At 40.1% G+C, this 12,790-nt stretch overlaps 1 protein-coding gene across 9 annotated transcripts in view; it reads left to right on the top strand.

Moving 5' to 3' along the window:
• Positions 1–12,790, top strand: part of ADAMTSL3 (ADAMTS like 3) — a 388,887-nt gene that overhangs the window by 358,360 nt on the left and 17,737 nt on the right. For 7 of the 9 annotated variants that reach the window (XR_010123993.1, XM_054451684.2, XM_054451685.2 and 4 more), the window contains 3 exons: positions 5,256–5,438; positions 7,086–7,202; positions 12,115–12,298. Coding sequence is in view for 7 of the 9 variants with exons in the window: in XM_054451684.2 (XP_054307659.1) it covers positions 5,256–5,438; positions 7,086–7,202; positions 12,115–12,298 (484 nt within the window). In the remaining 2 variants the exon portion in view is untranslated. Of the gene's footprint in view, positions 1–5,255; positions 5,439–7,085; positions 7,203–12,114; positions 12,299–12,790 lie in introns of those variants that run through there. The other 2 variants (XR_010123994.1, XM_063652832.1) reach the window with 2 other exon arrangements.

Below are 12,790 nucleotides of genomic sequence, written 5' to 3'. Positions count from 1 at the left end.
TCTCACTGTGGTTTTGATTTGCATTTCTCTGATGGCCAGTGATGGTGAGCATTTTTTCATGTGTCTTTCGGCTGCATAAATGTCTTCTTTTGAGAAGTGTCTGTTCATATCCTTTGCCCACTTTTTGATGGGGTTGTTTGTTTTCTTCTTGTAAATTTGTTTGAGTTCATTGTAGATTCTGGATATTAGCCTTTTGTCTGATGAGTAGGTTGCGAAAATTTTCTCCCATATTGTAGGTTGCCTGTTCACTCTGATGGTAGTTTCTTTTGCTGTGCAGAAGCTCTTTAGTTTAATTAGATCCTATTTGTCAATTTTGGCTTTTGTTGCCATTGCTTTTGGTGTTTTAGACATGAAGTCCTTGCCCATGCCTATGCCCTGAATGGTAATGCCTAGGTTTTCTTCTAGGGTTTTTATGGTTTTAGGTCTAATGTTTAAGTCTTTAATCCATCTTGAATTAATTTTTGTATAAGGTGTAAGGAAGGGATCCAGTTTCAGCTTTTTACATATGGTTAGCCAGTTTTCCCAGCACCATTTATTAAATAGGGAATCCTTTCCCCATTGCTTGTTTTTCTCAGGTTTGTCAAAGATCAGATAGTTGTAGATATGCGGCATTATTTCTGATGGCTGTGTTCTGTTCCGTTGATCTATATCTCTGTTTTGGTACCAGTACCATGCTGTTTTGGTTACTGTAGCCTTGTAGTATAGTTTGAAGTCAGGTAGCGTGATGCCTCCAGCTTTGTTCTTTTGGCTTAGGATTGACTTGGCGATGTATGAACTGCTTTTAGAAATGTGCAGTCATTTAAGCGAGAATTACTTAGGGTCTTAAAGGAAACCACTTTAATTTATAAATATCGATTTATACTCACATAACAATTGTGTATATGTTGTGGAGGCCAGTGAAGTATTTGAAGGAATTTCTGAAATGATTTGCACTTTTGCCCTCAAATATGTAAGGAGATTTTTTCTCTTCCTAGCTAGTATAACCCTTCTCTAAACTAACATAGATTCCAAAATAATAGTGTCTGAGTTTATGGGGATTTTACTATACAGTCAGTGCTTTATTATCTTCGCTACTTGGAAGAGAGCGTTGGCATGAATAACCAAAAAAGTCACGCTGATGTATCTTTGGGATAGAATATGGTTTTCTTCTAGTAAATGTCTTCCCTAGTTTATTCATTTATGCATTCAGCAAACATTCACACATCTAATCTTTGCCAGGCCTATACTCATGATCTACTGTGGAGAACTGAGATTAATGCAGTAATAATGCTATAAAAGAATTCTGGTCATAGAGAGTGAATAATAAGAGTGAATTAAATAATATAAGAAAGAATAGATAGATGAATGAATGAATTGATCTCACACATATCTTAGAGCTAAAAGGGACCCCAAGAGAAAATTTAACAAGAAGTTAAATCAAAGATGTTTCTGAGCTCTATTATTAACTTTTTAAAAGTTGGGGATAGGTGATCCAGGTAATACATTCAATCAAAAAACAAGGCACTATACCATGAAAAGTCTGACTCTTGCTCCTGTTCCCATGCTTTCCCACATCTGCACTCTATGTTCCTCCTTGCAGGTATCTTCCCTATCTTTCTCTCCAGTCTACATGAGATACAGCTTCTGTGCTCCAGTGGCATCCAGTAGTTTACCTTTATTGCAGACTCTTATCTCTTTGTATTGCAATTGGCTTTTTTTATGCATGGGCCTACTCTAGATTAAGGTACATGAGGAACTTAGTTCACCATTATATCCTTAGCATTGCCACAGAGTCTTACATAGAGTAGGCACTCCATAAACATTTTTCAAGTGAATGAAATAATGGCAATAGTTGTATTGCATTCTAAAACATAAGATATGTAGCCAAAGCTGTACTCAGAATAAAATTAATAGCTTTAAATGATTTACTTTAAAATAAGCAAATTAAATGTTAAACTCAAAGACTGAGAAATTTTCTTGTAGGCTAGAAATAGAAGGAAATTTATATACCAAAAAAAGCATCATGCTTAAGAAAGAAACATTAGTAATATTCCCATTAAAGATGGAAACAAGACAAATATGCCTGCTGTCTTAGACCACTGGGGCTGCTATAAGAAAAATGCTATAGACTGAGTGGCTTATAAACAACAGAAAATTTATTTCTTACAGTTCTGGAGGATGGGAAGTCCAAGATTAAGCTTTTCATGTTGAAGGAGGTCCAAGATCAAGATGTGGTGGGGAGGGACACAAATATTCAGTCTAACGTACCTGCTATAGTGGTTATTATTCAGCATTGTTCTGGAGACACTAATACAATAAGACAAGAAAAAGAAATCAGAAGTATACATATTGGAAAGGAAGAGAAAATTGTCATTATGTGCAAATGATATAATTATTTACCTTAAAAAACAAGAAAATCAATTAGAAAAACTATTCAAAATAATAAAGTTCAGTAAGATGACTAGAAACAAGATAAATATGCAGATGCTTATAGCTTTCCTAAGTGTTGGCAATAAACAACTACAAAATACATTTTTAAAAATCTTGTTTACTGCAACAACAAAAAACTATAACATGCATAGGAATAAATATATTAAGAGATGTATAACATCTACCTATATTGTGGTTAAGAAAGGTTCTGAATCAAATTGTATTGGTATAAATCTCAGCTCCAACGTTTAATAGGTGTGACCTTTCAGAAAGCTTAAACTTTCTGTATGTGTATATGTGTAGAAGAAAATGCTAAAAAAGATATATGCACATGTGATTAGCATTCCTTCAGCTACTTAGGGCTAGCCTAGTTTTTATAACAAAATTTAAAACAAATCTCTCGGTGTATTGGTTTTCTATTGCTGCTGTAACAAATTAACACAAACTTAGAAGCTTAAAACAATACCCATATATTATGTCATCTATGTTGTGTAGGTCATCTTTGCACAGAATTGCTGAACTGAGTGTTACACTTAAGAGTATCTAAGGCCAAGATCAAGGTGGTGACATGGCTGCATTCCTTTCTGGAGGCTCTGGGAATAAATCTGCTTCCAAGCTTCTTTAGGTTATTGGCTGAATCCCTTATCATTTTAGAACTGAAGTTCCCATTTTCTTGATAGCTGTCAGCTGAATGCCACTCTCAGCTTTTAGAGGCCACCTGCACTCCCCAGCGCAGGGCCCTTTTATCTTTTAAACTAGCAATGGTGGGTTATGTTGCTCTCACACTTTGAATCTCTCTGAACTCTTCTTCTGCCTCATCTCTCCTACTTTCTCTTTCGCCATATGTTCCTGATAGCTTCTTTCCTTCTCTTCTGATTTTAAGGACTTATAGAATTACAATGGGCCCACCCAGATGTCTCCCCATTTTAAGGCCGACTGATTAGTAACCTTAATTACATCTGCAAATTCCTTCACACCAGTGCCTAGATTGACATTTGATTGAGTAATCAAAGGATGAGAATCTTGGGGCAATGTCTTTAGAATTCTGCCTACCATACTTGGATCATACAAAGCCACAGGATTAAGGACAAAAAGCCCCAAGGGCAACCATCTCAGACTCCAATTTTAAAAACTTCAAATAGTATATCTGAACATAATGAAGTTCCTACTCTTCTTTCAGATTCCTTTTACAGACGACACAGTTGAAATCTAAAGTGCTTTGCCCAAGGCTACAGAACTAATAACTTTTGAGAAGGAGAACAAAGCCTTACCCCAACCCAGCTAAGATAGTGCTCCCCCTATGCATTTCCACCTCCTCTTTGAATAGAAATTTAGTCTTTTTTTTCACCTTGAGTTTTCAGGCAATACTTCAGTGCCAATATCAGTCTTAGGTTTCTACAAGTAAACTTAAGCATTTCTAGATCAACAGTTTCCTCCAAAGCCACACAATGACTTCCTTAAGAGACCTGAATAATCAGCTTGATGTAATGGACAGAACTGGACCTGAAATCAAAAGGCTTACCAGGTTCCTCAATTGTGAGATACAGCTAACAATGACTGCCTCCCAGGAAACAGGAATAACAATGAGAACTCAAGTATCACCATGTTCATGAAGCATGCATTTTGCCTATTGTAAGGTGTGTTGCACATGTCATGATAATAGTGGTGGCATCTTTTTTTTTAAGTCAGAAAGCCATACCATGGCTTCTCCATTCTCACTAGCCAGAGCACTGCAAGAGGAGAAAACATCCCCCAAAACAGTTGCCTAAAGCAATCTTGGCATCATCTGAAGCTATTCCCGCTCTTAAGAACCAGATGAGGTCAGGTGCAGTGGGAGGCTGAGGCGGAGGATCGCTTGAGCCCAGGAGTTCAAGACCACCCTGAGGAACATGGTGAAACCCTGTCTTTACAAAAATTACAAAAATTAGCTGGGTGTGATGGCTTGCACCTGTAGTCCCAGCTACTTGGAGGCTGAGGAAGGGAGCGTCACTTGAGCCCAGGAGGTTGCAGTGAGCCAAGATTGTGCCACTGCACTCCAGCCTAGGTGACAGAGGGAGCCTCCATCTCAAAAAGAAAAAAAAAGAAAAAAGGAAGAAGAAGAACCAAATGAAATTTCTCTATTCCTCTGAATCTTAAATTCCAAAGCCCAGCAAAATGCTAAGACTTCTCAAGACTTGGGGAAAGAAATTCTTTCAATTCCTCATGTTCCCCTCTGTGTCCAGGCTCCTGCAATGTTGCTTACAGTCCCTGCATCTCACTGCATTGACCCAGAATTGAAACTCAGCACTTACTTTTGCTCCCTGAAGTTATCCTCTTTTACAAAGAATTAATGAACTCTGTTTCCCTGGATGTTGTATATTCTTCCTGAGGGAGGAATGTTTCATTGCATATGCACAGCAAACAACTTAAAGACCTCTAGGAGATATTTATGTTTTCCAGAGACTTCCTTGTGACAACCTACCCCTGGGAATTTCTCACTGTGTCTCTGCCTCCACATTCCCCCAGCTTCACCAACTCCCTCTTTCCAACCACACTCCCACTACCCTACCCACCTTCAAAATTCTCTCCCTTCCCAATACAGAGCAATCCTACTCTCCTTGGTTTCCATTCCATAACTTATATGTGTAAACCAGTCACATGCCCCGTAGACCAAAGCCCTTTGCTTTAAGAGGATCCTCCATCTGCCATAGAATAGCTTGAGAAATAGAAATAGCCATTTTTCCTATTATATATGATTAAACCCATATGCTGACTTATGGTCAAAACAGTGAATGGTATTTGTCAAGTGGTTCTGTGGCCCTGTTCTTAAAGGAATTGCCTTTGTCATATTTGTTTTTGTTCCAAAGGTGTCCCTCAGCCTAATATAACTTGGTTGAAGAGAGGAGGATCTCTGAGTGGCAATGTTTCCTTGCTTTTCAATGGATCCCTGTTGTTGCAGAATGTTTCCCTTGAAAATGAAGGAACCTACGTCTGCACAGCTACCAATGCTCTCGGAAAGGCAGTGGCAATGTCTGCACTCCACTTGCTGGGTAAGTGTCAAATTCTTATTGCTCCTTAAGTGCCTCCTGTAATATGCACAAAGTAGGCCCCAGTTTTGTTGATTTTGGAGTTGAGGAGTGAACAAGATGGACATCAGATGGTTTTAACCATTGCTACCACTGCCTGCTTAGAAACGAGCACTAAATTCTAACACCCTATTTTACCACCCTGTATTCCCAGCACCTAACACAGATGTTAGTGTTTGTGTGTGTGATTTTTTTTTTAAACAGAGTCTCGCTCTGTCACCAGGCTGGAGTGCAGTGGCACGATCTCGGCTCACTGCAACCTCCGCCTCCTAGGTTCAAGTGATTCTCCTGCCTCAGCCTATTAAGTAGCTGGGACTATAGGCGCGCACCACCACGCCCAGCTAATTTTTGTATTTTTAGTAGAGACAGGGTTTCACCATGTTGGCCAGGATGGTCTCAATCTCTTGACCTCGTGATCTTGGCCTCCCAAAGTGCTGGGGTTACAGGCATGAACCACCGCGCCCAGCCAGATGTTAGTGTTAAGTAATGGTTTCATGAAGGAATGAAATTGAACCATTGGCAAAATTAGTATAAGAGTATAGAGTCCATTGCTAAACCAAGAGGAGAAAACATGAAAGAGATTTCTCCAAAGCTTTTCTTGTGGGCAGTTAGAGGAGCCCAGAGATATAAAGAGACAGGGGGTGCCAATGCAGGGAGTTGGAATAGCTGTCACGCACAAAGCATTTTGATGCGCATTAATTCTTGTGATACTTATGATAGCACAGTGTTGTGGGTGGTATTTTTAAATCTCATTATATTTATGAGGAGCCTTGGGCTCATAAAGAGTTTGGACTAGTGCCCAAATATGTGTAGTCTGCTCTTTTGGTGCTCTCCCTGCTACCCCTCATGGACTGTTAGTACTAACAAAGGCAGTGGTGTGCCACCATGTGGCTCTTTCCAAAAAGCCTCTGTGTGATCTTCCAAAATCTTGGAATGGAAGAGTTGCAACAGATTGGCTACGCTAACCCTGTCTGGTTCTTGAATGATTTATCCATGCTCCCTGAGAAACCCCAGCCTTGTTTCTTTCTTCTGCCCATCTCCACTCATGAATCTGCATGCTTGTCTCACTCCTACGTGGCATACCGCTTCTCTCAGGAATCCCCTCAAGCCAAGCAGCTCATGACTTTGGTAACTTGATGGAGAGATCAAATCATGGCATTCCTCCACCATCCTCTGCTCTTATGTGCAAGCTTCACAACCTTCCTAAAAGCCCATACTCCTCACCATGCAAGCCTAGGGAACACTGCCCATTCTCTTGCTCCCAGCATTCCTCTTGAGAGGCAGAGCTCTATCCAACCAATCTGCTTCCTCCAGTCCCTTTTGGAATTCTGTTGAATACATTTTTTTTCATCTTGCAATTAGGCTAGAAACCCTGGAAACATGCAGAGATGCCACATGCTAGCACAGTGAGTAACTCTAAACTCCTATAACACCCCACACATCCATATTCACACACACCTCCCAGACCTGTGGTCATGAGCTTGAGTATCCAGGAGCACAGTATTATTATAGAGGACTCATTTCCTAATAGCTGTCTTTAAGAACACCCAAGCTGGACCAATAATTAGATAATGTCTAACTGGTAAAAAGTGCTACTTTTTTTTTCCTCAGAACGAAGATGGCCAGAGAGTAGAATCATATTTCCGCAAGGACATAAAAAGTACGTTCTCCAGGCAACCAACACTAGAACCGACAGCAATGACCCAACAGGAGAACCCCTGCCTCAAGGTCTGGGATTTTGACCTTTTCAGATTTGCTATGTGTGAGGCATGTGTAAGGAAAAGGATTTAGCTAAAAGACCATCTGTGTTTTTCACTTTGCAATATGTAAAATTATTTCTAGGCATTTGGCCAGCCTTTTTCTTGACCCTCAGTCTTTAGTGGTTCAACTTATTCTTTCCATATTGAAACACTTTTTAGAAAAATCCACTCCTGAGGAAGCCTACAGAGCTCATATCTCAAATGTGCACCATTATTTGTGATAATATAGATATTGATTTCCAGTTTCAAAACTATTGCCAATTTGGTAAATATTAATAGATATTAATAGTCTGCTATGAGTATTGGAATTGATTTTTTAATTGTTCTTTTTTCAAGACATAGTTTTCCATGCACACCAACTTTGTTATGCATCAGTGCTTAATCAGGAGAAGCTAATCGAAGGATTACAAGCTTGTAAAACTGCAGAAGGCCAAGGGATCAAGGTAGAGTTAAGAAAATCAGAAATGCTAGAATCACAGGAAACCATTACTGGTTATCTCAGCTCCTTGTAGCTCAAAAATGGGTAAATCACAGAAGGACACAAAGAAACTCTTTTTTAAATTATTTTTTTATTTTATTTTATTTATTTTGTTTATTTATTTGTTTATTTTGAGACAGAATCTCGCTCTGCTGCCCAGGCTGGAGTGCAGTGGCGTGATCTCAGCTCACTGCAAGCTCCGCCTCTCAGGTTCATGCCATTCTCCTGCCTCAGCCTCCCAAGTGGCTGGGACTACAGGCGCCCGCCACCACGCCTGGCTAATTTTTTGTATTTTTAGTGGAGACGAGGTTTCACCATGTTAGCCAGGATGATCTCGATCTCCTGACCTCGTGATCCGCCCACCTCAGCCTCCCAAAGTGCTAGGATTACAGGCGCGAGCCACTGCGCCCGGCCACAAAGAAACTCCTTTTAAACCTCATGTTGTACTCTGTCTATTTTATAGGAACAATAATGGCCACGTCATTTTCACCTTTTAAATCTTGAGCAATGCCTCTCATTTGCATAATGTATCATGCAGAATATAACTCTACCGGTAGGGATTTTAAGAAATGTAGTTTCTAGGCTTTCACCTCCTGAGACGCAAGCGAGAGCACAGAAGGGGAAAATAGTGTTGAGCTGCCAATCAGCAATCCATCACGTTACTTATGACACCATTCTCTTATGGTATTTGTATGATACATTTCTTCTCCTCTTTTAGACATAATACTAACATTATTGTATACCCAAATATCCATTCATTGGACATTCAACAAATATTTGCCCAGTGCTTACTCTTCCCAGGTCTGGGGATGCAGATGACCTCCTCCTTGAGAAGCTCACAGTCTGAAGAGGGAGGCAGTCATGTAAACAGATACTGTAAAGCACTGTGACAAGTTCCATAATAAAAAGATGACCAAAGTACAATGGTAGCACTGAGGAAGGGGCCCCACCTCTCTCTAGAGAAGTCAACTGAGTTTTCATGTAGGTCATTATGTTTGTTCTGGGAAGAGGAAGGAGGAAATTCCAGTCAGAGAAACCATGGTGTGTTGCATGTGACATGGAACATGAAGACCAAAAGAACTGCCTAAAATAAATTAATGAAAAACAAAAAGGATATGGGTGAGGCTGAAGCTATTGGTGAAGGTGAAGCCTTTGGAATAGTCAAACTCTTGGTTTATTGGGACTACTTGCATTGTTCTGCCACCTCCTACATGCACACACACAAACACATACCCAAATATACAATCACACACACACACATTGTGGAATGTCCCAGCCCTTCAAAGGATCCTTAGCTTAGCATTTCAAAGAGACTACTTTATTAATTTAACAAATATTGGTTGCATGGCTAATATTTCACATACCCTGTCCTAGTGTTGAACAGGGTAGTGTTTATGGTCTTGACATTCCAGTAGGAAAGATGCACAAGAAACCAGTAAACAAATAAGTATTTAAGATATTTCTCAGTAGTAAGGGCTATGAGATACACAGTGATAGGAGGAAGCCACTTTAGTGAAGACAGTCGGGATGGGCCTTCTAAGAGGTTATATTTGAGCCCAGACCTAACGGATGAGGTGAAACCATTTGTGCAGAAAAATGAGAAAGAAGTGAAGACCATAAAATTGGAATAAGGTTAATGTGGCCTCAGAATGGAAATAAGATTCATATGACTAGGGTACAGTTGAGGGAGAGGGAGAGGGATATGAGATGAGGTTGGAGAGTGGCTGAGAACCAAATCATTCAGAGCTTTGAGGTCCAAGGTAAAGACTCAAGAGTTTACTCCTAAAACATGGGAGGTCATTGAGGAGTCTTATATGGTAGTGATATGGCATGATCTGCTTTTCAAATGCATTTGTGTCAAAAAGCACTAAGTAGAAAACAAAAACAAGTTATCAAATTGGACGGACCGCATCAAAATTTTAAAGATCTCCTCATCAAAGACACCAATAAGAATAATGAATACATAAGCCATAGACTGGGAAAAATATTGGCAGAACATATGTCTGATGAAGAACTTATGTCTAGAATATATAAAGAACTCCTACAAGTTAACAATGAATATCTCCTACCACACACACACACACACACACACACACACACACAGTGGGCAACAGACTTGAACAGACATTTCACAAAAGATGATATATAGATGGCATCAGGGAAATGGAAATTAAAACCTCAGTGACATACAATTTCATACCCAGTAGAGTAGCTAAAAACAAAAAGACTGACAATGCCAAATTTTGGCAAGAGTATGAAGCAACTGAAACTCTCATGCATTGCTTAGTGTGTAAAATGTTTAGACCACTTTGGAAGACTATTTAGCAGCTCCTAAAATAGTTAAGCACACACCTACCCTCGACCTAGCAGTTTCACTCACAGGTATTTACCTGAAAAAAAAATGTTCACAAAAAGCTTTGTTCACAAATGTTCAACTTATTGATAATAGTCATTGACAGGAGAATAGATTAAAAACTATGGTATATTTATACAATGGGAACATTATTCAGCAATAGAAGAAATGAAATGAACTGCTGACATGCACAATGATATGAGTGAATCTCAAAAACATTATGCTAAGCAACGTAAGAAACCAAAGGCCGGGCGCAGTGGCTCACGCCTGTAATCCCAGCACTTCAGGAGGCTGAAGAGGGTGGATCACGAGGTCAGGGGTTTGAGACCAGCCTGGCCAACATGATGAAACCCCATCTCTACTGAAAATACAAAAATTAGCCGGGCGCGGTGGTGCACACCTGTAATCCCAGCTTCTTGGGAGGCTGAGGCAGGAGAATCGCTTGAACCTGGGGAGGCAGAGGCTGCACTGAGCCGAGATCATGCCACCGCACTCCAGCCTGGGTGACAGAGTGAGACTCTGTCTCAAAAAAAAAAAAGAAACCAAATACACAAGAGTACGTATTATATGAAGTCCAAGAATAAGTAAAACTAATGTATACTGATAGAAATGGACAAACTGCTGCCTGGGAGGGGAGAGCAATCGATTGGAAAGAGGCAAGAGGGGGATGATGAAAATATTACATCCCTTGCTTTGGATCATGGTTACGTAAGTGCTTACAATTGTGAAACCTTGTAAAACTGCACACCTGAGATATAATCACTTTATTGTATATGAATTATACCTCAATAAAAAAAACCACACATTTTAAAAGAAATGCACATGTCCTGCCTTGAACTGCCAAGGTATCTTTGTGAAATGTGGCATAATAGAGTCAGACACACTTGGGATCCAGTCCAGCTAACAGGTGACAGACCTCGGGCAAGTTACTCAGTTTCATTCAGTTTCTGCCTCTGCAAATAAAAATATCAACTTCACAAGATGATCTTGAAAATTAAATGAAAAATTGATTATAAAGTGTCTAACTCAGTACCTGTCACCTGGGAGGTTCTCAGTAAACATATCTACTTTTAAAAAATTATTTTTAAATAAACTGTAATCCTGAGTGTCCAACTAAAAATATATTTTACATTTTTGCTTTGCAAATGATGCCATGTGCAATTTAAAACGAACTTCAAAAATCAGAAGGAAAAACTGGAAAACAAGTGAAAGAAATCACTCTGCTATGTGAGAGAGCCTACGGACACAGCTGGTAGCTATTAATTATTTGCGATTATTACAGGAAAATCTGGCACCTTCTGTGATCACACACAAATCCATCATCATCATGTCCTACCTCATCTTTTGCTGAGTGTCAGCAGGGAAGGGAAAGGCTGTTTGGAATAGGGACTAAAATTTTTAAAAAGCTGGGATTACTGGAGGTGGTCGGCTTCTACTCTTGTAAAGGAAACTCCTACATTTATCTCTTCAGATGTCTCTGTGACAAATTATTTATGCAGTTACAGGATCAATCTGAAGTTTAGATTAAGAATTAATGGAAAAATAGGAACAGAACTCAAATGCATCTTTAACCTTACTGCTTAATCCCTAGTCCCTGTTCCTCCTGCTAAATCATCTTTCGTTTCTCTGCCTGATCCGCTTTTGAGAAATTGAACCCGTTAGGGCATCCCCTAGAGAGGCCCTCCTCTCTTGTCCTGTTGGCTGTGGTTAGAGAACGCTGAGGAGGCAGCCCACTGCTGAGAGTGCCTCCTCTCTCTCTGGGATTTTTCTGGCAGACCCAGCTGGCTGATGATAGTCCCTCTCCAGGCTGTGGTCCAAGGACCCCATTCTGGCCGCCATTCTCACCAGTTATTACAGTAAATTAGTTGAGGGAAAAGAAGATTTAGAGGACTCCCTTGCACTATGAGATGGCTTTCTCTCCATATGCTACTTAAAGAACCAGACTTAAAGAACCAAAAAACATCTCATGGTGGTTTTTGGCCATGTCCTCTCCAGCTCGTCATCATTTCTCTTTTGGGGCTGTCATGATATTTTGTTTTCTTTCCGCAGAGCCTTTTTGGGAGCCTGGTAACTGGTCACATTGTTCTGCCACCTGTGGTCATTTGGGAGCCCGCATTCAGAGACCCCAGTGTGTGATGGCCAATGGGCAGGAAGTGAGTGAGGCCCTGTGTGATCACCTCCAGAAGCCACTGGCTGGGTTTGAGCCCTGTAACATCCAGGACTGCCCAGCGAGGTAAGTGAAGTCACTCTTTGTATCTCATCAACACCAAGTTTTTGTTTGTTTTGAAAGGTGCAGTAATTTGGACACAATAATTCAATAGCTAAGTTTTTTTTTATCACTTACTGTATACTAGGCATCCTGCTAAGTGCCTTACATGGATCACAGTGGCCTGTGAGGTAGATGTTGTTAATTTTCTGTTTCATAGATGGGGAAACTCCCCTAGGCCATACAGTTATAAGGACCAGAATTCAAATTGAGATAGTCTGATTTTAGAGCCCCTGCTCTCAATCACTACCCAAACCTGCTTCCTGCACACACAGTCCTATCAGTTCTTTAAGACTTTAGTGAGGCTAATTTCTTGGGTTTACTTAGGAGATAATTCAGTGGGCCAGAATCACCAGAGGCACTAGTTAAAAACACAGTTCTCTAGACTTGACCCTGGAGGTAAAACCATTAATAAGCTTTCTAAGCAATAGGTAATACAAATCAGTAATTTTTAAATGT

Source organism: Pongo pygmaeus, chromosome 16 (genome assembly GCF_028885625.2).
Source record: "Pongo pygmaeus isolate AG05252 chromosome 16, NHGRI_mPonPyg2-v2.0_pri, whole genome shotgun sequence".
In the NCBI taxonomy this organism is placed as follows: domain Eukaryota; kingdom Metazoa; phylum Chordata; class Mammalia; order Primates; family Hominidae; genus Pongo; species Pongo pygmaeus.
This window is presented reverse-complemented; position numbering and strand designations above follow the sequence as displayed.